We start from the raw sequence: 24,742 nt of genomic DNA on the forward strand, positions 1-24,742 counted from the left end.
GTAGTTCTTCATACAACTGCTTATGCCTGGCTATTCCCTCCCTATAGGAGGGCTTTCATTCTAGCGAGATGTGATGCCACGCCATCCAAGGTAACGGAAGGGAGATATAAGAAGTTACTGTATGCTCAAAGGATTTGCGGGTGTCCCCTTGAAGAGGTGGAAACACTGGAACACATGTTTTTTCGATTAGAGACTTGACAATTCTTCCTTTCTTATCTGGATCGGCGGGGATACCAGATAACATATCCTTGGCAAAGCTATTGGCTGACAAAAATCCAGCTGTCGCTAGGAAGACAGCTAAGTTTTGCGCCCAGGTGATTGCGCAACAAAACAGACCATCAAATACTGGAATGGCCACGAGGGAGTCCCCTCACCCTGATTAAGTTTTAAAGACTTCTGCCTAATACCGCTTTTATATCAGGGGAATACAGTGAAATAAAATTCATTCAGGATTTTGTTAAGCTTACCTCTATATTGGTGTATTAGGATATGTGTTTGGATATTTTATTTGAAGTATATGAATTCTAAACAACGTATTTTATCTTGCTTTACGCTCTGATTTTATGATGTATAGCTGGTCTAATGACTGTTACAATAAAATACATACATACATGCCTGGCTATTGCTCTTTGATAGGCTTTGGAGTAGCCACGCCATTGGGAGAGCATCAGCACAAGCCTAAATGCAGAAAGTTCCTACATTTGAGCGTTACACTCTTGCTTCCATCAGAGAACCAGGGACTCCTGACAGATTGCAACCTCACCCTCAGCAAACATATCAGCAAAGAAGATCAGCCCGGCCCAGGCCATTGCTCAGAATAGAAAAGAGTTGGTGGGAGCTTGCTTCTCTCTCCCTTCTCAGTTACTCTGGCCGTCCGAGGCAAAGGGGAAGGTACGGGCTGGTCTCAGTCTCCAGCCAAAGAACTGTGGGCTTGCTGCAAGACCGTCCTCCTCCTTCCTGGCAAGAATGTGTTTTGAATGATGGCTATTTGTTTTTTATTGGGCATATGGATTTTAAGGTGTTTGTTCGATTAACCGCATGACCGAAGGCTCCAGAGGACCTTGCTCCAGCGAAAAGAGTGTGACGGCAAGCACCTTTTCTAAGCGTTTCGCTGGCCTTGCACATGTGAATGTCAGGCGGCTCTCCTAGGCAAAAGGCACAATGGTATTCCACTAGAGAGGGCATTCCCTCTGCGCTACACAACAAAGTCCCCTTCTGTTAGGGGCTGCCCACTGAGCAGGCAGCCCCTAACAGAAGGGGCAGACCACAGAAGGAAAGAAGTATGTAGGCGACTGCCTCACTAGTCAAACTGAAGCCAGGGAAACATGGAATAAGCAGGAAAGCCTTCCCTAACGCGACCACCTCAGAGCCTTTGCTTCACAGTCAGGCCCACAATTAGCATATACAGCTTTCTGCAACGGAGTGTCCTCACGGACTGCTTTGACACTCAGAAGTGACAGCAAATCTATTCCGCCAGCTGGGGAGAGAGAACTAAACTGTGACGTACGCAGAGCTCCATAAACACTTTAAAAATTAGCTAACGAGATTTTCCTCACCATGTCGTCCATTTCTTCTTCTTTGCTGTAGCGAGCGTAATCTTTCCTCAACGTCCTCATTAAAATCATAGACACCAAGCCCACCAGGAAGATAACCATCATGAAGGAATTGAAGATGGAAAACCAGTGAATCTACAATCAAAAAGAGGCATTTATTTTGTTAATATGTCCGCTTTCTAATCAAACGGCAAAAAGAGCAATCAAAATAAACTTCAGGCTAAGTAATCCTCATTAGGCACACAAACGCCACGTATAGAGATCAAGATTTTGTTGAAACACCTTTAAAGCCAGCTTTTAAAATCCAAAGCAAACAAACGTGAACTATGTGCTAGGTTTCACAGCCTTGTAGATAATACTGTAACTCCCCAGCATATTAAAGCAGATCTGTATGCCCTTCTACTTCCAAGGAACTCAGAGTGGTGCACACACAGGGTTAATAAACACGATTGCACTTCTGTTGTTCATCAAGTGGTCTTCTGTGCAGGCACACACTTGGGACTGCATGTGCACAAGCCAGCCACAGAGAACATTTCCAGAGCTTTCTAGACTAGGAGCACCCTCCTCCCTTGGATGCTTTCCTGCCAAAATCATCACATGAACAAGAGGAGGGGCGCTATTCCCTGTTCTCTCCATGCCGCCACTAGAGACGCCCCCAGAAACAAAGGTTCCAGAGAGTTCACAGAGCGGCAAGAGGGACGGATGTGCACCTGCACAGAAGACCCTTTGATGAACAACCATTACAGGTAAGTGCAACCTTGTTTTCATCTTCATGGTTTTTGTGCAGTTTAAATATAGAATAAATGCTCACTCATATGCTCATATATGCTATTTCTGTTTAAAATTGCTTACTGTATGCTGGCAGAGCTTCTTGGCTTGTCCTGCCCCCTCCAGAGGGTTGCCGCCCTTCTGCCACTGCCCTTAGGTGGTGCCTGTGGCACAGCTGCAGACTGCCTGATGCGGTTTATAAGTGATATTGAGTGAGTGGTGCTCCCTCACCATATGTCCCTGTAGATCACCTAGTCCACCTCCTTCAGTTCCTGACTTGAACCAGGGATGAAGGAAATCGAGGGGGGAATGCTTCGATGACTCTGCTCCATTCACAGTCATTCGTCATTGCTTCCTCCGTTGCCATCTATGTGAAGCCTTCTCCTCTCTTGTATTTTCCTTGTTCTGAAATATCTTTTTCAAGATACAGCGACCAGAACTGCACACTGATTTCCAAATGAGGCCGCACAAGGGCATTGCATTACTGGCCATTTTATTGTCAATCCCTCCTAAAAATCCCCAACATGGAATTTGCTTTTTTCAAGCAGCAGCATTCCAAGTCGACGTTTTCATTAAGGTATATAACTGCGACATCTCTTTCAATCTTAGTCTCAGCCAGTTCAGAACTCACCAGCATATATTTAAAGTTCGGATTTTTTTCTTCCAACGTGCATCATCTTACACTTACCAACATGGTACTTCATCTGCCATGGTGCTACCCAACTCATCTAATTTGGATACAGGGCTTTTTTTCAGCTGGAACATGGGGGAACGGAGTTCCGGAACCTCTTGAAAATGGTCACATGGCTGGTGGCCCCGCCCCCTGATCTCCAGCCAGAGGGGAGTTTAGATTGCCCTCTGCACTGCTCCAGCGGCGCGGAGGGCAATCTAAACTCCCCTCTGTCTAGAGATCAGGGGGCAGGGCCACCAGCCATGTGACCATTTTTGCCGAGGACGATTTAAGCTTTTAAAAACTGCCCCCTTGTTCCAGCTGACCCAAAGTGACGTCATTGGCCCTGGGACATGCGCGCATTTTGCAGTCGCACATGTGGTACCAGGGGCCCCACCTCCTGCCAAGAGTTGCCCCCTGTGCTGGCAACCCACTGAGTTCCACCACCTCTTTTCCCAGAAAAAAAAGCCCTGTTTGGATATATTCTTGTATTGCTGTTCTCAATTCACTTGGGTTTAGTTAAAACCTGAACACGCAGTATCCAAAATCCACAAAGACAACTTCTCTTCAGATTATAACCAGCAGTGGAATTAGTTAAATTATTATTAGCAATAATGTATATAAACTTTAAATGCAACTGAATTAAGAAAAAAATACCCTGTGTTGAAAGAAAGATGGGTCCAGGTACTTGTCAAACCTATCTTCAAATTTCACATCTGACTTTTTCCATTTCACCTGGAGCGTGAGAGAGACAGAAACAGAGAAATATACTTGAAAAATGGAGAATATTCAGGTGCAAATCCACAGGAGCCCACTTTAAGGTCATCACTTCCAACTGACCAAGAAAGGAAACCGGCCTAAAGTATAACCCCTCTCCCCATAAGCCTCATTCTACATGCATCATAAAGGGTAAGGACTGCCACCTTTTCTTCCTAGCATCAGTCCCATGTTTTTAAATCTTCATGACTAGCATTAAAACAACAGGTGCCATTTTCTCCTACCGCTACATCTCTCTCTAGACTGCCGATCATGGAACTTTGAGAGGCTAAAGGCAACCATCTCATGGCCAGTGACCACCAAGAGCCACAAACTGTGGTCTGACAAGTAAAACCGCCTCCATTTTCTTCATGTCCATCTTAGGAAAAAGCAGCCAAGAAGGAAGCAACCCTATCAGGCAGGAGAACTGCGGAGACTAGAAGACCGTGGGCCATAAAAACCTCTCGAAAATTCTGCCAAGGTACAGCTTGCCCAATGATTTTAATACTATGATAAAAAAGCCACACCTGGTGAGATTTTTGGTTATGTATAACCCTCACACTGTCAAGTATCACAAATCCTAAGCAGGCATTTATTTACTTAATTTATAGTCTGCTTTTCTCACTGAGACTCAAGGGGATTACAAACTAAAATGCAATAAAACTGGATTACATATTAAAATACAATAAAACTGGATTACCAATTTAGAAAGTAATGCTTATAAATGCACAGCAAGGAGAGATGAATTTCATCTACTGCTCTGAAGTACACAGCAGCTGGTTCTGAATGATGACAGAATTAAACTATCCTCCTTCCATTTAAGAATTTGCCCATTTATGCCTGCTTTTACCAAAATAAGTTAAAGTTGCATATGAATTTAAATTACTTACAGAGTAAGACATCTGGATTTTGGTATTAGGAACCAGTTTAACTTTTCCTTCACTAGTCAGATTCACATCCACAATTCTGTTTCCATTATAACCTATTTCAAGTTTCTTGTAGGTCCAGAGATAGTAATCTTCTCCATTTTCATCTGCTTCACCAACAATACCTGGGCGGAGGAAGGAGAATAGAATGTAATAAATTAAGATGCACAACTCCAGTGTATTTGTTACTTTCAGTTCAAGTCATCCAAACTAGTGTATTACAAAAAGAAGCACAGTCAGCTAGGTGCTCAGAGATGAACTCAGCGGTTGCAAGGATAGAACCACCCGTGTATTCTGCATTTAAATCATGCATGCAGAAATCTGACCTAAAGTAACTCAAATTCTGCACAAAAATAAACACATTTACCCAAAGCTCTTGTGCTGTTTCTACTGATCATGAGGAAGGGCAAGGAGCCATTTAGAAGCATTCTTCTGATGACTGGGAAGCCTATTCAAATTCCTCATTCTGAGTTTCTGCGGCTTCTCCAAAGTCAGTGTTTTAATCTATGATGCATAGTGCCTTTGGTGTGTTTGCCAGTTGGAGCCATTCCCAGAGAAGTTAAATCCACCCATAGTAACCCATGCTCCAACCAGATTTAGGTTAATATGCTGCACCTGGGGCTACCTTTTGCAAAATATACATAAACTTCAACTGGTGAAAATGAATCAGCAAGACTTAACTGGGGCCCCAGTAAAAGCTTATTTTCCAACACATTATGTTCAGTGCTGTGGTATTTATTTTGTCCATACAGTGGGGTTTTATAAGTCTTCTCATCTGCTGTACTGAATTATCTCCTGCTTTTAAACTGTTTTGTTGTTGCTTACATTGCTGTACTGATACTTTTAAAAAACTGATTTATGGTTTAATTTCATATGCTACCTTGAGATTTTTATGGAAAGTGCAGCCTATAAGTAATCTAAAGATATGAAAAGCTTGCTAGTTAATTGATCAATAAGTAAACCTGCAGGTTACCAACCTCTGAGATACTGAAGGAAGTGAAAATTCAAAGTTTAGTAAAGAAAAGCTACCATTCACAGTTAAACTAGAAGGCCATCTTTTTTCATTCTTTCCTACCAATTATCAGAACTCAAATACCCTGAAAATAAGAACACAAGTATGTCCTTGAAGTCCTCCATTTTGTTTGTTTATTATTTTACTTCATTTAAACTCCGCCTTTCTTCCCAATGGGGACCCAATCTGTCTTACATCATTCTCCTTTCTTCTATTTTTTCCTCATAACAACCTGGTGAGGTAGGTTAGGCAGAGAGTGAGTGACTGGCTCGAGGTCTCCCACCTAGCTTCCATGACAGAATGGGGAATCAAACCACGGTCTCCCAGATCCTAGAACGTCACTCTAGACACTACACCACACTCTTTTCTCTCCTAATCTCATTCCAGCCCATTATGGATTCCAGGCAACTGGCTCAATGATTTCCACCTATCCATCCGTTTTTATCCTACCCTTCTTCCATCAAGTTCAGGGTGGAAGGTACACACTCCTCCCTCTCCTCCATTTTTTATCCTCACAACAATCCTGTGTGGTAGATTAGCCTGAGAGGTCGTGAACAGTTCAAGATCACTCAATGAGTTTCATTAACAGAATGGGGATTTTAACCCACCTCCCGCTCCTAGCCCAAAATGCTACCCCCCACCACTATATTCATTCACTCTAAAAAACTGGATCTGATGAAAAGGAGAACCACAACTAGTTATCAGCATACTAATGATATCTTTCTCTGGATAATCTCTCCTGTCATGTGTATATTATTTATCTCAGATGCCGTATCTCATTTGTCAAATGGCCCAACCCTCCATTTGATGTCAAATCTGCCAGACCTTTGTTTACCCAAACTGTCATTGTTGATTTAGTGCTTAGTCTTCTTGTTGCTGATAAAACCTTGATCCTTATACCTGTTAAGACTTTTTAGATCTTTGTGGAACATTTTTGTTCCTTATTTCAGCATATTTACTTTCAATTCTCTTGTATACCAGGCTCCCCCCTCTCACTCCTTAACGGATCTTGATCATTTTGGATCTTGAATCAGTCACATCAAGCACCCAGATCGATTCCCTATACCAGAAATCAACAAAGGCATTGACAGGAAAGTTTGTTAAACTGGAAACTCTTCCAGGGATGTTTTCACAGCAAGGATTTCTAACATTTCAGCCACTTGAATGGTTCCTCATCCATGTTCCCACATGATGTTGGTCTCTATTTGAGCAAAGACTGTTAAAATCCTGTTCTTTTCACCGCCACCCCACCAACACCTTTATTTTAAACTTGTTAAAAAAAAGTCTTTCCTGGGCAGGACACTATCCGCACAAGCAGTTGTGTCTCAAGAAGAAACAGCACAATTCCGTGAAGACCTAATAAATTACTCATCAATTACTCTTTTCAGTTGTTAAAGACTGCGAAGAGCCAGATCTTGGCAACACTAAGCACGACAAGAAAAGAATTGTTCGTTTTTTAGACAGAGGGGAGGGGATTACTGCAGCCTCTGCAGCTATGAAGAATTTTTTAAAAGTTGTTAATAATATTGCATTATTTCTACCCAGTGTCATTCATGCTAGTTTTTCTAAAAAAACACCCACAGGGTGCAGCAGCCTTTGAGGGCGTTTAACCTTAATTGATCCTTCTACCCATGGGGGGCTAGTGATCTCTCTCACCAGGTAACTATCTGACCTAGCTCTGCTCCAAAGAGTTTTCTTCCCTCTTCCTAGCAGGGAGAGCCCGTCACACCTACGTAGCTGCCTCACTCGCAGTCAACTTCTACTCCTCCCAGTTAAGCAATTATTCGCAAGCCTGTTACTTTTTGTTGGTGGCAACAGTGACACTTCACCATTTATGATATATTCAACAATAACAACCATCTTCCAACAGCAGATTTAAATTGTCAAATTGTTACAGTCGGTCTGCCTTTTTTGTATCCCCTAAATTACACAGGATTCATGCAAGTTATGCATGAATCTAAAATTCAGTATTTCAGGATCCAACTTCCATAATGTATATAAGGCATATAATAAAACTGAATAGGATTTCTAGAAACATGAGGAAAAGTTTGTAATTTCTACAAAGAGCATTATAGGACATTCAGTCATCCATTATTTCCTGTAAACAAATTTTTCAATACTTCATAAACCAACTATTTTAGATGCCTTAATTGTGCCCATTTCTCCATTAAACTCTCTTGGAATAATTTCAGGTGGGTAGTCATGTAGATCAGGAGAACAGGTGCAGTAGCACCCTTAAGACCAACAAGGTTCCCAAAGGTATAAGTTTTCGAGAGTGATTTTTCTTCTTTGGTTTCTCGTTTACATTATAAACAAACTATTATTAGAAATGGCAGAGAGGAAAGGATGGAGTTGGAGGAATATACACGTTGCTTAGTCTTCAGAATAAAGGGGAAGAATTTAAGAGGAAAGGATATAGGAGGATCTACTGCATGCAAACGCCAGGACTATATCAGGGATAATGTATCTAACAACGTGGTAAATAATATGAGAGTCAGTGCGGTGTGGTGGTCAGAGTGTCAGACTAGGTCTGGAAGACTCAGGTTCAAATCCCTGCTCTGCCATGGAAGCTTGCTGGATGACGTTGGTCCAGTTAGTTACATCATACACACACACACACACACACGGCCTAGCCTACCTTACAGAGTTTTTGTGAGGAAAAAATGGAGGAAAGGAGAATGATGTAAGCCACCTTGGGTCCCCACTGGGGAGAAAGGCGAGGTATGAATAAAGTAAATAAAATATTTTTAATAAATTTCAATTCAGTTGGTCTTTAACACCTCGGAGATTTAAATATGTTTGCAACTAAGATGCCCTGACCCTGATGGCCCAGGCAAGCCTGATCTCATCAAACCTTAAAAGCTAAGTAGGGTTGGCCTTGGTTGATAACTGAATGGGACAACTAGGGTTGCTATACGGAGGCAAGCAAGGGCAAACTGCCTCTGTTAGCCTCTTGCCTTGAAAACCCCAGCAGGGGGTCGTCGTAAGTTGGCTATGACCTGATGGCACTCTCCACCACCACCGCCACTTAGATACTGCAGATTGTTGCTATTACTGAACACCCAGTACAGATTTATTGAATGTGGTTTGGAATTGTCCAACAGCGGTACCCTTTGGGAAACAAATTCAGAGGTATTTTTGGATATGAATTGTTGGATCCAGAATTTTTTTTTATGGTTTGTAGAAAACATTGTACGAATAGATGATACAAAATTGGTCACTGATTGGTTGATAACTGTGGTAAGCAGGACTCATTTGGAGGGGGAATGCACTGGAATGGCATTACAGAACATCTGAAAAGAAGTCACGTGGGATTTGGCCCCGCCCACGTGATTCCTTTTTGTCCCCGCTGCCCATGTCTTTAGCAGCAGGCCGTGGCGGAGGCGGCAGCAGCTGCAGCACCCACCCACCCCCAACACCACCTCCTGGATTCCCTGGTAGGAACTCGAGGTTGGTGTGGCTGGGGGGGGGGCCCAGCCACAGGAGAGGGGGTGGCCGCATGGCCCATCCTTCAGGCCTGCAAATGGTGAGGGCTCTCCAAAGGAGGGTAAGCAGCTTTGAATTCATTATGAATCTGCTTTATTTTCATTTGTGACTCGTGAGTGAGTGAGTGAGTGAGTGAGAGAGCGAGAGCGAAAGTGCGCGCGAGCGAGAGAGAGAGAGAGAGAGAGAGAAAGAGGGAGAGCGAGAGCGCGCGCGCGCAAAAGCCGGGCTACGGGGGCTGGCTCTCCAAAGGAGGATAAACTGCTTTGAATTCATCCTACTTTATTTTCAGGAAATACTTGGAGATTTGGGGGGAAAGGTAATTACACCACTGTGTGAAGAACTTCCTTTTGTCAATCCTGAAACTAGTGGCAGCTAACTTCATTGAGAGATCCTGATTTTAAGTACTGGAGGGTAAAAAACCTGATAAGATGCCACAGTAAGCTTTACCATCTGGTCTAGCCATCTCATATTTTGTCTGTTACATTAAGGCAGGCACATTTTATAACAATATCTGAGAAACGGTGTAACAAACTCTGCAGTATGAAGGAGATGTTCACAAACAGACCTACACAGAAAGTTCCCAAGCACACAGTTCAGCTGCAAAACTGCATCTGAATGAAGGAGTTTGCCAGTGGTTGAAACGTTATTGAGCGCAATCCACTGAAGCACCCACAGAAGACTCCTGCCAACGTGGCTATTTCCTGCGCTGCCCCTTCTCTCAGCAATCAGAGATCGCCAAAGACCTGGTGCTAGAGGTTGCAGGAGCCACATGGAGTGAACAGAAGGAGACAGGGAAAGTCATTTGCCCCCTCCCCTTTATTCTGGCACTGTCAGAAGCACCACTGGCAGGTTTTGCCTAGTACCACTCCCCCGCCCCCACTCCCCCAACCCTCAGCAGTGCTCAGGTCTTGTCACTTTTGATCTATATGGGTCCTACAACCTCCAACACTAGTTTTTTCACACCAAGGTAAGGGGGCAGATGGGTGAAGCAGACAGCAGGAAAAACGCACAAGTACTTTTTGGGATCCAATCTCATATGAATTCTCCCTAGCGATACAATTATACCCCATGATAAAACCTGCCACCAAGATGCCTACGACCACCTTGAATTAGCAACCACAGAGGTGTTGACACCAAACCACCAACCCACACCCTTGAATATTCCCACATCCTTCCTCAGTTTGAAGAACTCTCTGCTACAATTTTGAACTTCTTTCCTGTAGCTCCTTTTGATATTGTCACAGGCTGGTTTATAAACATTCTGAGGTTTGCATAATGACTGCTTGCAGGCTTATTACTTGGCACAAAAGTGGACGTATAGTTCAGTAATGATAAAATTACTAACGCTTGCCACCCCATAATCAAGCTTTCTTGCAAGTAGTTTTTTTAAAAAGATAACAGTATCCAGTTAGTAAAAATAAAGAAACTCAGTTCTACATCATGCGTCTTTTCTTACCTGCTACAACAGCTCTGTAATGTAGTTTTATAGACGGGGCACACAATATCAACAGCGTACACTTTATTCACATTATTTAAACAGTCCAACGGGTACAACAAGCAAACAGCCTGCAACTTTCCAATCCCCATTTGCAAAATGCACATCTTTAGGGCAGTCAGCTCCAGTGTTGAATATGTGGACTGGGAGGCAGGCAAGCAGATGGTCTCTGCGGCAGGAGAGCTAATTGGTGTCCCCCGACAATTGGTTGTCCAGCAAGGGGTCACAGCAGCAGATCTTAGAGCTATGTATTGCAGGCAGCAGCATGCAACTGGCTGCCTGGAACCACCTTATTCTCCTAACTGTGACGTTTTAGAGTGTTGGGATCCCAGAGTGAAAAGTCACCGTAACAGAGAATGGATCCTCAATTCAAAATGAGCCCCAAAGCACCACATAACAGCAAGGCTGGGTTAGCAGAGAGATGGATGGGAAACGAGACTGTTATTTATAACAGCTGTTGAAAAGTCACCCGTATTCTACATAAGCAATTTTCAAAAATAGGAAAGAAATTTTCTGAGATGTTTTCAGAGTAGCAGAAATCTAATGATACAACAAGAGGACCCATGAGGACTCATGCATGGGGTAGGGAAATGTATTTGCCCCACCAGCTGTTCTCCTTTTCCTCTGCCAGCCTATGCTTCCCCACTCGAACCCCATTTGCTTGCTGTTTTCTCCCACCTTTGTCTTGCCTACCTGGGTCCTCCCTTCCCTTAGCCATTCATCCTGCTTGTTCTTCCCTCTTCCCCAAGCTCTCCTTTGGCCTCTCCCCTCAATTACAAAGATGAGGAAGAAGCATTGCCCTTGGGGGCTTCTTACATAGTGTGCGTTAGGTTCTGCAACATTCTCCAGGTTCTTACTGATTGGAGCCTTCCATAAATGACTAATATGAAAGGTACTATTGCCAATTAATGTTATAAGTAGCAAGCTGCCAGTAGGGTTGCCAGCCACAGACTGGCACCAGTCAGGAGACTGGGGGGTGGGAGCATCACATCAATGGTATGACATCATTTCCAGGGTGAACCCAGAAGTGACATCATACTGCACTAAAATTCACCAGAAACTCTAAGGTTTTATCATAGAGTTTCTTCAGAACCCTAGTGTGGCATGACTTCACTACCTGGTTTGCCCCAGAAACAATGTCATGCCATTAATGTGGTGGTGGTTTCTGTTTTAATTTTTCCCTGCCACCCCACCAGGCAGCAGCAGGGTTTGTGGAGCTGCCAGTGGAAGCAACCCTAGCTACCAGGAACTCCATGAAAATGACCGTTGTTGCTATGGTAGCTCTTGTTTCTGCTGCTACTGTTACTTTTGCTTTGCTGATAGGGGAAGAACTGGATCTTGACTTCATGAAACCAGTGCATGGCCATATTTAGCAACAGCCAGCTATTTAATGGTCTGTAATTAAGGGGGCTTCTGCCCAAAGCATGACGGACTTGCTATGGAATCTTCACCACAACTCTGAAAAGTTTCCACTGTGTTCATTCTGAATTGTTGGATACTCCAGTCCAGCAGCAAACTGCACAACTGCCTATCTTGCTCCTTAAATTCTAAAAGGCTCATGCCAACTGCCACAGCCGGGCAGAGCACGAGGCAGGGTGCAAGACCTGAACAGCTGAAGAGCTGAAGTAGGGACAGAAAAGAAGCTGCATAGCGATGAGGACTCCAGTTTTATATTATTATTCTGTAAAGCAAACAGGTCTTACCCCATATTGGCAAGTCATCTATGTACATCTGGTACCAGTAGTGATTTTTGATGGCATATACAAATGCATCCCTTGTTGGCTTGTCTAACTCTCTTTCACAGTAGGTGGTCTGCATCACATCATCTGTAGAAATTAACACAGTGTGTTACAGGACATTTATGGAACAAGCTATAATTGATCCTACATTAGATCCACCCTAGGATCATTGTAGCAGGAATCCACCAGCCAAATACGGCCATTGCCTGTTTCAGTCTAAGACCAGCTGTTCTTTTTATGTTGCTCTACTTCCACCAACAAAACTTCAAAAATCCCCAGATCGGTCTCAGATGCTCGGGCACATTTCATTTCACACAACTTTTTCTTTGAACCGCCATAACAACCCAACTCCCCACCCCCCCAGCAGATCTACACAGACCTTTACCCTGCATTTTCCTCCTCCTCAGACAGAACCATTGCATTTGACCAGTTAGATAGAAAACACAGAAATACGGAAGAAAAAAAATAACAGGAAACCTTCCCCTACTGCTCAGAACAGTGAGATTCTAGTGCTGGGAACAGATTCTTTCATTTGAGATCTGGCTAAACAGTTTTGAGATAAATATACAAATGTAGCAGATCTTAGCTCTACATTTGGTTGATTAGTTACATTCACTGTACTGATTTCCCATCTTCAATCCCAAGATGCCACAGAGAAGCCAGAAACATTTTTGATCTTCTGTTTTATGAGCCTGAGTTCCTTATTACTCTATCCCCTTAAGTACACAGGAGGCAAACTGAAGCACGTTTCTTATAGCGAATCATTTCTCTCTTGCTGCCCAAGTTAACGGGCAAGATACTGTGGTAAAGGCAAATGGCTGCCTCTCCCTGGAGCACTACAAAGTGGGCTTGCTCTAGAACCACCCGGGACGGCAATCATTATGTTCCCTTGGGCCATGTTTGTGGTCTGGGTCAGCAAGAATGCTGTGAAGCCTTGTGTAGTTGAATAGGCAGGCTCCTGTCCATTCAAAAGGCATATGCAGTTTATAAAAGAGATGCATTATTTATTTAAAGTCCTTGTTTAATGCCAGCGAAGGGAAGACGCTCAATAGTACATATTAGATGTGGCCACTTAAATATGTTCACTGCTCCCTGAAAGCTCATTTCCAGGGACAGTCAGAGTTGGCACATCAGTTACAAACAAGGTACTCTTCAGTACTTAAGAGAACACCTTGTTCCTTAGCCTGATCAAAAATGTACCCATTTCCATTTGCTGCAGCAAGCAAAAAAAAAAAAGAGCCTTGCAGTATGACAGGCCAACACGTGTGACATGAGCTTTTGCAGGCGAGATTATCTTACGTCGGATGGCACTCGGTTGCACAGCATGACAGTTTTATTTGCAGCAAGATCCATTTGCTAAAAAGTACACGAAAAGTCCGGAGTGGACGCAGAATTCAGCGACCTGAGAAACTCCATTTTTAAAATTTCAGCCAGCACCGCTTACACATCTTCAGGCATATTTTTCACAGGTTCTAACTTTGGATTTGTGATCAGGATTTTCTCACCTCCTGCAGCAGCCCTAAATAGCCCTCAAAATCCTGTTCCTTGGAGTCCCGTGTCCCACAGGGGCAGCACTGCAGGCTGCCAAGGGAGGGGGAAGGTGAGAAAGTTGTACTCCATGAGCAGAAATCCTTGTGCCGGCAGAAAACCCCAGGGGATCTACGCCACAAAGGACAAAAAAACCCAAAGGACAAAAAAAACCCCCAAATCACGGAACTAAGTCAAAGGCATCCCCTAAAAGGGAGAAAGGGAGAAAGAGAATGACACTGGGCAGGCACTGTAGGAAAGAGTTCCAGGAGTCAAGGGTGTGTGTGTCAAGAACAGAAGGGGATGTTACACAGGTACAGAGCAATAAATAAGGGCACAAAAACAGTGCACCACAGCTGTGGAGATCTTTAAAGGTAAGGCTAGATGGAGACTGGAAGCTCTGTGCCCATTAGTTTATAATTGCTTGCCAACAGCTGTGTTGTTCCGTTTCATTGCTGTATGTTTCCTGTGAAAATTTTTCTTCTATTGTAATCTGCAGTGAGCTTTAAGGAACAGCGGTATATAAATTTGAGGCATGGCATTAAGATCTACATAACAGGAGAAGAGGATGGAATCTGGCAGTAAAAATTTGGGTCAAGGTGAGAGGGGGTGAAATACAACAAGGAAAGGCCCCGGAGGAGAGGGTTACAACACCCAAGGCAGATGATAACCAAAACACACTCTAGTTTAACCAAGGGGAACAGTGCAAAGCACTTGGAAGAAGCAAAATGACTTTGTCAACAGATTAATTCTTCCCTCTCGGTGCTCCCACACAGTCAAAGATGCTGCCAAGGCTACATGTCTTGCCAACAACATGGACAGTAGCAGGGGTCATTTCGTAGAAAAAGAGCAGGAGGAACTCATTAGTATAACTCATTAGCATATGCCACGCCCCTTGACATCACCGGAAATGTGACATTAGCATAACTGATTTGCATATGCCACACCCCCTGACATCACCTATCCTGGCTGTTTTGGACCCAATACTGGCCATTCAGGGCCAAAATTGGGCCCAAAATGGCAAAAGGGGGCTGAAAATGGCCCAAAATGGGCCTAAAATGGTCAGGACTGGATTGCTGCTGAGCAGGAGAGTGATTCACCACCCGTCAGAGGCCCAATGTGGCCTCAATCCAGGCTGAAACGGGCCCAAAATGGCCGAGAGTCACGTAGGCAGGGACAGCAGATGTGACCTCTTTGGGGAACTACCGGAACTGCGTTCCTGTGCGTTCCCCCTCAAAATGAGCCCTGGACAGTAGTGATATTGATATATTGAGAGCAGCTGAGGAAAGGGAAGCAGTTCTGTCTTGGGCAGGCTGAGTTAAGACAAGGAGATGTATGAAGGCAGGCACAGACAGAAAGGTCTGGATGGAAAGGTATAGCTGGATGTCCTAAAAACAAAAAAAATGGGGTTTGTTGAGGTCATTAAGACAACGGATGCAGGGAATACTGCATGGGACCAAGAATAAAGTGCCAAGAACTCCCAGCAGAAGAAGAAGGACAAAAAGGAGAATCTCCCAGTGAAGACACTGGAACGGTTAAGAAGCAAGAATGAAGTCACAGGAATCTTAGGCAGTGAGGGAATCAAACAAGTAAGAATGGCTAACTTATCAAAGTTTGAGCTCCCACAAGGTCTTTAAGCCTAACAGTTATAATTTGTTGACTTGCGATGGCCTTTGTTTCCTTAAGTGCATTGTGCAGAAGCTTGGGGAAAGAGCACAAGAGGAAAGAAATACACAGAAAGACGACATACTGCGTTTAAACTCTCATGCAAATACACTGGGACAATGGGAAAAATGCTGCAGTAAAAGCCTGCTATTACTAGAGGTGCTTCGACTGTCATAAAAGGGCAGGCTACAGAGGGTACAACAGAGTTGTCAATGCAGCGAAGTGACTCTTGACTATGTGTGCTTTGCTCCTCCCAATGAGGGTCATGTAACATTATCAGAAGCAGAGAGTATGATGTGGTGGGCCTGTGCTCTGCATGGCTAGCTAGCCAAATCAGGTGGGGAAAATGTTATATACAACACTGGCCTTCTGCTCCCCTTCTCCTTCATTTCAAAATGGGGGCCACCACTGCCAAGTAGCAGAGGGAGGAGCAGCAATGAAAAGAGAAAGTCTCCTTGCGGGCCAGCGCACTGACGTTCTAAGTTCAGCCCTTGAGAACACAGCTGTCACAGATTTTATATATATACTCCAGTTATACACAAGTAGTTCAGAAAACTTTGTATGAACTTTGATGCAGCTCTTAAGTATGTTGGGGAAAACCACAGATGCTCCTTTATCTATGACAGCCAATTAAAAGTAGTTGGAAAAAAAGAAGATACATGATATTTTAATTGCTAGAAACAGTGTAATTAACAGTGTAATCTGTTAATCTAGCCGGGTTTTTTATATCTTCAAAGATTTATAGACTATGCAGGTGCACAGTGGCATTGTAAGTTGGTTTTAACAAAATGTCACATAATTAAAAATATGAAGAACCAGCAGAATTTAGGATCAATCACATTTTTATGTTATTTTCCACATGTAAAAGATCTTAGAAACGTCTCTATAGACCATAAAAATCATTCAGTATAAAAGGATATCACCAAGATAAGAAACTGGGGATTTGATGAAGGAAATTTCAACCAGAATATTTTAGGTGAAAAAAGTATGCATCCGTGCATTTATGAAATTCCAATGCATTTCATAGTAGACTAAGTATGATCTGATTTGAAAACTTATGGTTTTGAGAAATCTTAAAAGATTTAATTTTATTGCATGTATATGTTTCATTACTAATTGGATTTATTTTAATATGCATTTATATTCTATTTTCTTGCTTAATTAAAAGGATTAGGGTTTATTTCAATAAAGAACGAAGATTTAAACTTTAAGGAAGTTTCTGTGCACCTTGATGGGAAAAAGTTAAACAAGAAGAACCCACTTAAATAATTTGTACTGAGGATCAGGCTCTCAAAAGTGATCCTTGTTTTCAGACATCTGAAGTTCTAATGCTTATTTAGGTTTTGCAAAATAAATTTGCAAAAACCTAAATAAATAAATTTTGCAAACTGGACAGTTCAGAAGCTTTATTGCTACACACAAATCTGTCTGTTACAGAGCAAGATTTCATCCAAAGAAAATGCTTAGGCTGATGCATTATAATCCCTGAGTGAGATCCTTATTAAGGGAAGAATTAGGTGCAACAAAAAAAAATTGCCTAGAGGAAAAGGTTTAGTAGTAGCCAGTGCCACTAGCCACATGTTTATCAGGCTTTTTAAAAGATGCTTTCCAAACTGTGTGCTCCCAACTAAAGAGCAACTGAGCAGACAAGGTGATGCCTGCTACTGAGCTAGGCTCTCTTTTCAATACAGGTGAGCTTGGAATGGTGTCTTCAGTTCAGAAGAAATGTTACATGCCAAATTGGCTCCTGACTTCATATATGTTGCTTTAGCCCCAAGAAACTGAAAGGCCAGAACAAAGGCAAAACAAGGAGAGGCTCTTTGTACTTCTCAGAAGGCTCAGGTTACACAAACCTTCAGATACTGATTCTTTTTTTAAAAAGAATTAAACTATGGCAGTGTTTTAAAAACTGTATTCCAGGGAATGCTAGATTCTTATGAAGGTTATATTCCTAAACGAAATGCTCATTTGTGGAGGAAATGCTTCTCTTACAGACAGTTTGCTCACCCGCTACAGATATTCTCACACAACCATAATGGAACCATGGGTGTGTTATTTAAAACATCAACACCTCACTTGTCTACGAAACTGTGAACAACGCAGCTCACAATGTATTACAATTACAATATTCAATTAAAATCGTAAACATTAACCCCTAAAAGTAACACATAAGTAACTAAGAGAAACCTTAAAAAAGACCATCCAAATAATCAAAAAACAAACTAAATTCAGCGTTAAAAATTGACATAGGTATAACAGCAGCATAATAAAAATGTATGGCAGTTAAAATCAACCACAGGGGAGCTAAAACACTTGGGAGAATAGAAACGTATTTTTGCCAGGAGTCTACAAGGATGTAAACTTGGCTCCAGGTGAGCCACTGGAGGGAAGAAGTTCTACAACACAGGTGCCATTACTGAAACACTCACATCTATCTTCAGAATGTGGGACACACAGAATACGGTCTCTGAAGATGATGACCTCAGTTGGAGGGCTGGGATGCAGTTCTTTGGATATGTAGTCCAGGGCTTTTATAGGTCAAAATTACTTTATTTGGTATCCCGGCTGGAAGGGATGTCATTGGATAGGAAAAGGCGAAGGGAGGCTCAATTATGGCCCTAATATTGGCCTCAAACACCTCCGTCTTGCAGGCCTGCCAAAATAATACCAGATCTTGGCGAGCCCGAGTGTCTTCAGACAGAGAGTTCCACCAGGTTGGGGCCAGGACCGAAAAAGCCCTGGCCCTGGTTGAGGCCAAATGAGCCAGTTTGAGTTTAGTTCAGAAGCAAACTGGCAGCCATTGTAGAGCTTCCAATACTGGCAAGGTATATTCTCTAAAAGTACACCTGCAAGCCATGCAGCTGCCACCATTTGGGGCCAGTTTAATCTTCTGAACTGTCTTCATAGGTAGCCTCACATGGACTGCATTGCAGCTGTTCTACCAGGATGGAATGAGAACAGAGATAACAAAACATGAGTATATTTTAAAGGCCTTGCATCTGGAATGCCTTTCCCTGGGAGATTCACCTGGCGCCTACCTTGCTTTCTTTTAGGTGCCAGGCTAAAACATTCCTTTTACAGGATAGCTACAATAGTCTCCACAGCCAGATACTCTGATGGCCAGCTCTAATCCATTGCATTTTATGCTAAAAAAGCTGGTTCGTCTTTATAATACAAAAATACTTCTGTAAAATTCAGTATCACTGCTACCAATTTATTGAAGGATTTGCTGTTGTGATACGTTTAACATACCTTTGCACTCTGATAATCCAACCCCTGCCCTACACACACAAATTCATCCTAGCTTCATAAAGTCTACATCATATACAGATTATGGGTAGAGATTCTAAAGAATGTATTTGTTTAGAGTAAAGTAAATCAGTACTCTCACCACTCAATTTTTCTTCCTGCAATTAAGGGATTCCACTAGGAATGTCAGACACTGTTCCTCCTGTGCAAGTTCCAGGGACAATTCATGTTAACCAATTTAGAACATTGGTTGGCATACCCTGGCAAGCATTAACCTTTCTTAAGGCTAGTGCCGATGTAACCTTTAATCACAGTGAAGGCAGGAGGGAAGAATTCATGCAAAACAGGAAGAAATGTCTGCTCCCGAACCCTTAACCAGGAACAAGTGCACACGTGTTTCAAGAAACAGATGTAATATTATACTATTATCACTATCTGGCAGGAACTCCGTTCTACAATCCTGAGCACATTTGCTTACAAGTTTCTGAAAATAAGATAGGTCTTTTTTTCTTTCTTCAAGAGTTTAAGATTGGGATAGTTGCATGCAATTTCAGAAAGTACTGATAAAAGAGATTTAGATTGGTTTTTACCTTTAAACTTAATGTCCAAACCACTAAATTCCAATTCAACACCTTGAAGAGCTTCTCCCAGTGTTTCATGGTAATGATCAATGCTCTTTTTTGATCCACCACAAAAAGGGAGAGAGAAATATTTGTAGGTTTCTTGGCGGTTATGGTATGGTCCGACAGTATTCATCCACAGGACAACCTCTTCTTTGTCTTGGTACTGAAAAGCAAGCATATTTAGAAGAATGAGGCATTCATTAGAGCCGAACAGGTGCTCATGAGAAAATATACAACAGACGCTTCAAAGTCAGAATAGCACAACTGCTTTCTACAATTTACCTATTTGCAGGGCTTTTTTTCTGGGAAAAGAGGTGGTGGAACTCAGGACCGCACAATGACGTCACTTTGGGACAGCTGGAAGAAGGGAGGAGTTTTTTGAAGTTTAAATTACCCTAGGTGAAAATGGTCACATGGCCGGTGGCCCCGCCCCCTGATCTCCAGACAGTGGGGAGTTTAGATTGCCCTCCGCTCTGCTCAGCGGCATGGACGGCAATCTAAACTCCCCTCTGTCTGGAGATCAGGGGGCGGGGCCACCGGCCATGTGACCATTTTAAAGCGGTGCCAGAACTCCGTTCCTCCGCGTTCCCACTGAAAAAAAGCCCTGCCTATTTGCCATGGGTTGCAAAGGACAGGATGAGCAAAGTAACCATAGGATGGTTGTCCTTTCTTGCTGCATATCATCTATCCATCCATCTTTATCCTGCCTTCCTTCAAGCTCGGAGAAACTGGCTTTAACTTAAAAGATAAACTGAATACTGATAAAGACCTGAGTAGTCTTTACTTTATCTTCTACCTTCAGCAGTCAAGAGTGGTAGGGGTACCGAACCTGCCCCACAAGCACATTCTGCTTCTCCTTATTTAAAAGCCCACCCACACCTTCATCTAGTACTTTTAACCCCCATGCTGTCAACTACTTTGACATTAAAACATATTCCCAATGAAGAGCAGCCTTGCAAACAGCTGGGGAAGGGGGGCTGGCTGCCTACTCTCATCTCGGGTTGCCCTCTCCACTCTCCTCCTTCCCACACCTTTTCTGCTGCTAGCGACATGCCATCCGAATGGGCAGGTACCACAATAATGAACAACACTTCTCAGAAAAGACCACTAACTCAACTGGCTTCTACTTTCTCATCTTCTGGCCTTTCTGGACTGGGACTGGGAGGCATAGTTTTACGGTGGTTCCAGTCCTACCTAGAGGGCAGGTTTCAGCAGGCGGTGTTGAGGAACTCCTGCTACCTCTTGGCCTTTAGTCTGTGGAGTTCCACACATTTCTATCCTATGTTTTTTTAACACCTATATGAAACCACTGAGTGAGGTCATCCAGAGATTTGGAGTGGGCAGTCACCAATATGCAGATGACGCTCTGCTCTATCTCACACTCCCAGCTGATCCCAGGAAGGCTGCAGAAACCCTAAACTGATGCCTGATGGCAGTTTTGGAAGGCGTGCAAGCTAATAAAACTGAAGCTTAATCCCAAGACAGAGATGCTACTGGAGAGCAGAAGGTCTGACTCAGGATTTAAGGTGTCACCCTTTCTGGATGGTGTTGCGCTCCTCTTGATGGAACAGTTTGGGAGTGCTCTTGGAGTCAGACTTACTGCTGGAAAAACAGCTGGCAGCTGTGGCTAGGAGTACCTTTTATCAGCTTCAACTGGTTAGCCAGCTACAGTCTTTCCTGGCCAGGAAAGATCCAGCCAGTGTGGCACTTGCCCTGGTTACATCTAGATTAGATTACTGCAATGCACTCTACGTCGGCCTGCCCTTGAGAAGAGTTTAGAAACTTCAATTGGTGCAAAATGCTGCAGCCAGGACGCTGACTGGAGTAGGTCATAGTGATCATATCACTCCAGTCTTAGCTCATTTACACTGGCTTCCAATTTGTTTCTGGGTGCAATTCAAGGTGCTAGTACTGATATTTAAAGTCCCATATAGTTTGGGACCAACATACCTGAAGGACCACCTACTTCCTTATGAACCCACCTGACCACTCCAGTCATCTTTGGAGGCCCTGTTTCAGGTGCCCCACCTGCTGAGATCGGGCAGGAAGTAACCCAGAAGAGGCCTTCTCAGTAGTGGCACCAAAGACACTGGAACTCTTTACAAGAAGTTTTGCCTGTCCCCTTCTGTTGCCATCTGTCAGATAACATTGCATATCTGTCATGTGTTTGTTGCATTTGCTTGCCTCTGTCTCTGAAGTGGGTTTCTGAGTACATACAGAGTGGAGTCTGATTTCTATTGTGCTGACTGTGCTGATACTGATTGTCTACGTTACAGGAGAGATGTTCTCATACTGAGTTCCTGCCAAGCTAAGAATTTGACCTTAGAGAAGCAAAGCTCCCTTTCCCCTCCTCTCTTCTTCCCAGGCCTGCTTCTCAGACCTTGCCTGCCGAAATTCCTCATGAACTGTTTACCCATTGGGGGTGGGGACTTCACTCCAGTCTTAGCTCATTTACACTGGCTTCCAATTTGTTTCTGGGTGCAATTCAAGGTGCTAGTACTGATATTTAAAGTCACACCCTATATCTATCTGTATTCTCTTACCTTTAGGCATTCCAGCCAATGTTACTGTCTGAGCTGCTTGATACTGGTATTAGTCCTTAATAAAAACAACTTTAACTCTTTCACCTGAGTGATACAGTGAAGTGTTTGGAATTCTACCTGGCAAGTCCTGACACCATCTTCCACCATCAAATGAAGACTTCGTTTCACTTGGCATTCCCTCAATGATTCCTCCTCCTTCCACAATGTTTAATTGTTATTTTTATTTTTTGTATTCATTTTAAGCTCTGGCTTTAATTTTTTTTAATGATGTATGTCTCATCTTAAGAACCTTTAAAATCAGTACACGAATACATTTGTTAGCTGCCTTGGTGATCCCATGAGCGTGGAAAGATGGGGTAAAAATCTTGTAAATAAATAAAGTTCTAATCACTGGGCGTGTATGCTCTCGCACAAAAGAATCCAGAGGCACACAGCCATGGCACTCTCTAGGACTGCACTGAAGCAACAAGGGGGCCCAGCAGGCAGATGGAGAGATGCAGGGGCAGTTTGCCATTCGTTCACTCTCACAACAGCACCTGCTACCCGCTTCAGAGAACCAAACTGCACTACCAGGCTTGTCATACAATTTGTGCTGCTGATTCAATTTGAAAGAAATCCTGAGAATGTCATCTTCCTCTGGGCGTCAATGCTTAACCAACTGTACCCCTTAACACATGAGTGCCCCAAAGAGAGCAAGTCAAGAATAAAATCCCCACCAAAGGCCATCCTAGAATGGATATGAACACTTGGGGACAGGACTAACACAGAGACAACATAAGGCAGACTTTGAAGAGTACAGAAATGGCAAAACAGAATGCGTCCACGGAAACAAGAAGAGAAAGACTGTTAAAAGTAAGAAAGCTGAGAAAATAACATGAGAGATTTAAAATGTCCCCATGCACCCTTTTTTTCAAAACAAATCAACCTGCCAGCCACTAGAAGGGGTAAAAGAGTATGAATACACGGGTTCGTCAGCCTCACAGGTCAGGAAGCTGCAGAGAGGATGGAAAACCAGGCAAAATCACTCCCTGCATAAGCATATGAATGTATTCATAATTTAACCAACAGGCAAGCTTAACCAACCCCCTAGAGTCCCTTCAATCCAGCAACAGGCCCAATCACAGCTAGTTGTTTGTGCTCACATCTTCTGCAGCACAGACTAATGGAAACTCAGCAGCTCTTTCAGAGTTTCCTTACCTTCTTTTAGGGATCATTTCAAACTTGTTTCCTCTAAAAACCTTTCTGCCTCCGATATATTAAAAATAAATTATCTAAGGTGCTGCCGATACAGCAATTTACTCCTCAAATTCTTCCTCTGCTTGTCTATCAATTTACATTTGTTTTGTCAGTTTGCGGAGTCTCATTTTTATCTTTGAGAAAGGATTTCCACTTTATAAAAGAAGCCACCTTGTCTTTTATAGCTGATTTCTATTTAAATGCTTTGCACAAACCAACGCAATCCTTCGGAGATTCTGCAAGTCAGCAAGTTTAGCTTTAATTATTTTGGAAGAACAGATGGATAAAAATCCACCGAAATTTGCAGTCAAGGTGGATTTAAAAAACTATTTTTTTAAAGTGAAAAACTGTGTTTGAAATTTTTACTATAATAAGTCTCTCTTTCAAATAACCTGGTTTAAAGTTAAATGTGGATAGAACTTCAAATTGGTTTTGCCGGGGCTGGGAGTAAAAGAAGGTAAAACAGATATTGTTTTACTTTAAAACTCCTCATGGCAAAATGAAAATATCAAATGCTTGGGTGCTCAGTACTCAGGCAATTTAGAAACCACGATACAGCAAATCCTGGATGTGATATTTAAACCAAAAAAAGACCTGTACAATTGGAGCAAATATAACATGTCGTGGTTAGGATGTGTTTCTGTGTTAAAGACTAAAATACTACCTAGAATCCTGTTCTACTTTATGGTCATTTTTCCCTTACTGGTTAATCTTTTGTTATTAAAATAAGATTCAGTCAATGTTTTATAAATTCATACACAGTTAAGAAAAAAAAACCCAGGATCCAAAACATAAGAATGCCGAAATCTTGGCATAACGTTGCTTAACCACCCAACATGGAAGCAGGATTTGAGTCCAGTGGCACTTTAGAGACCAACAAGATTTTTAGGGTATGAGCTTTTGAGAATCAGAGCTTCCTTCTTCAGACACCACTGAAAGATATTAGTCTGCTTCTAGAATCATGACAGCTACTTAATGGATCAGGAAAAATGAAACATTTGAGCAATTAAACCATTTGGAATAGATATATCTTTATCCAAACAGATGTGGAGGAATAAGCATTGTCAGGATTTTAGTAGGAATGCTGTTCACTCTGTGTTAGTTAATGCTTGGGACAATGGTGAAGTATGCCTGGGGTCTGCCTTCTTCACCATCCAGTAATCAAAATAAAAAACCTGTATCAGAATACAAATATATAATCTCTTAAAACTGAACTTGGTGACACAGTCACAGTAGCTCCTATGAGGCTGTAATAAAGATGATTCAGTTTTGCACCAGTATGTTTTTATTATAACAGCAACAAATTAGTATTCATTTACTTGGGAACTACATAACGGAAACATTGATTTAAATCAGTCCACCTTGTCTGCAGTGATCTGCTCAAATGCAGTTCCAGTATGTTCACAACCTTTGTACAAATTGCATGCTTTAAGAAATACGAGAAATTATTCAAAAGTTGAAAAATAATAAAGCAGCCAGACTGGATGGGTACCC

General features: G+C 42.6%; 1 protein-coding gene across 1 annotated transcript in view; it reads right to left on the reverse strand.

The window, feature by feature from the left end:
- The window catches only part of TM9SF3 (transmembrane 9 superfamily member 3), a 45,032-nt gene that overhangs the window by 12,501 nt on the left and 7,789 nt on the right, over nucleotides 1-24,742 (reverse strand). Inside the window, exons 2-6 of the mRNA XM_054982868.1 lie at nucleotides 19,437-19,632; nucleotides 12,370-12,492; nucleotides 4,638-4,798; nucleotides 3,649-3,726; nucleotides 1,557-1,688 (exon numbers count right to left, since the gene is read on the reverse strand). Coding sequence (XP_054838843.1) covers nucleotides 1,557-1,688; nucleotides 3,649-3,726; nucleotides 4,638-4,798; nucleotides 12,370-12,492; nucleotides 19,437-19,632 — 690 coding nt within the window. The remainder of the gene's footprint in view (nucleotides 1-1,556; nucleotides 1,689-3,648; nucleotides 3,727-4,637; nucleotides 4,799-12,369; nucleotides 12,493-19,436; nucleotides 19,633-24,742) is intronic.

The sequence above is a fragment of the Eublepharis macularius genome, chromosome 6 (assembly GCF_028583425.1).
Source record: "Eublepharis macularius isolate TG4126 chromosome 6, MPM_Emac_v1.0, whole genome shotgun sequence".
Lineage (NCBI taxonomy): Eukaryota > Metazoa > Chordata > Lepidosauria > Squamata > Eublepharidae > Eublepharis > Eublepharis macularius.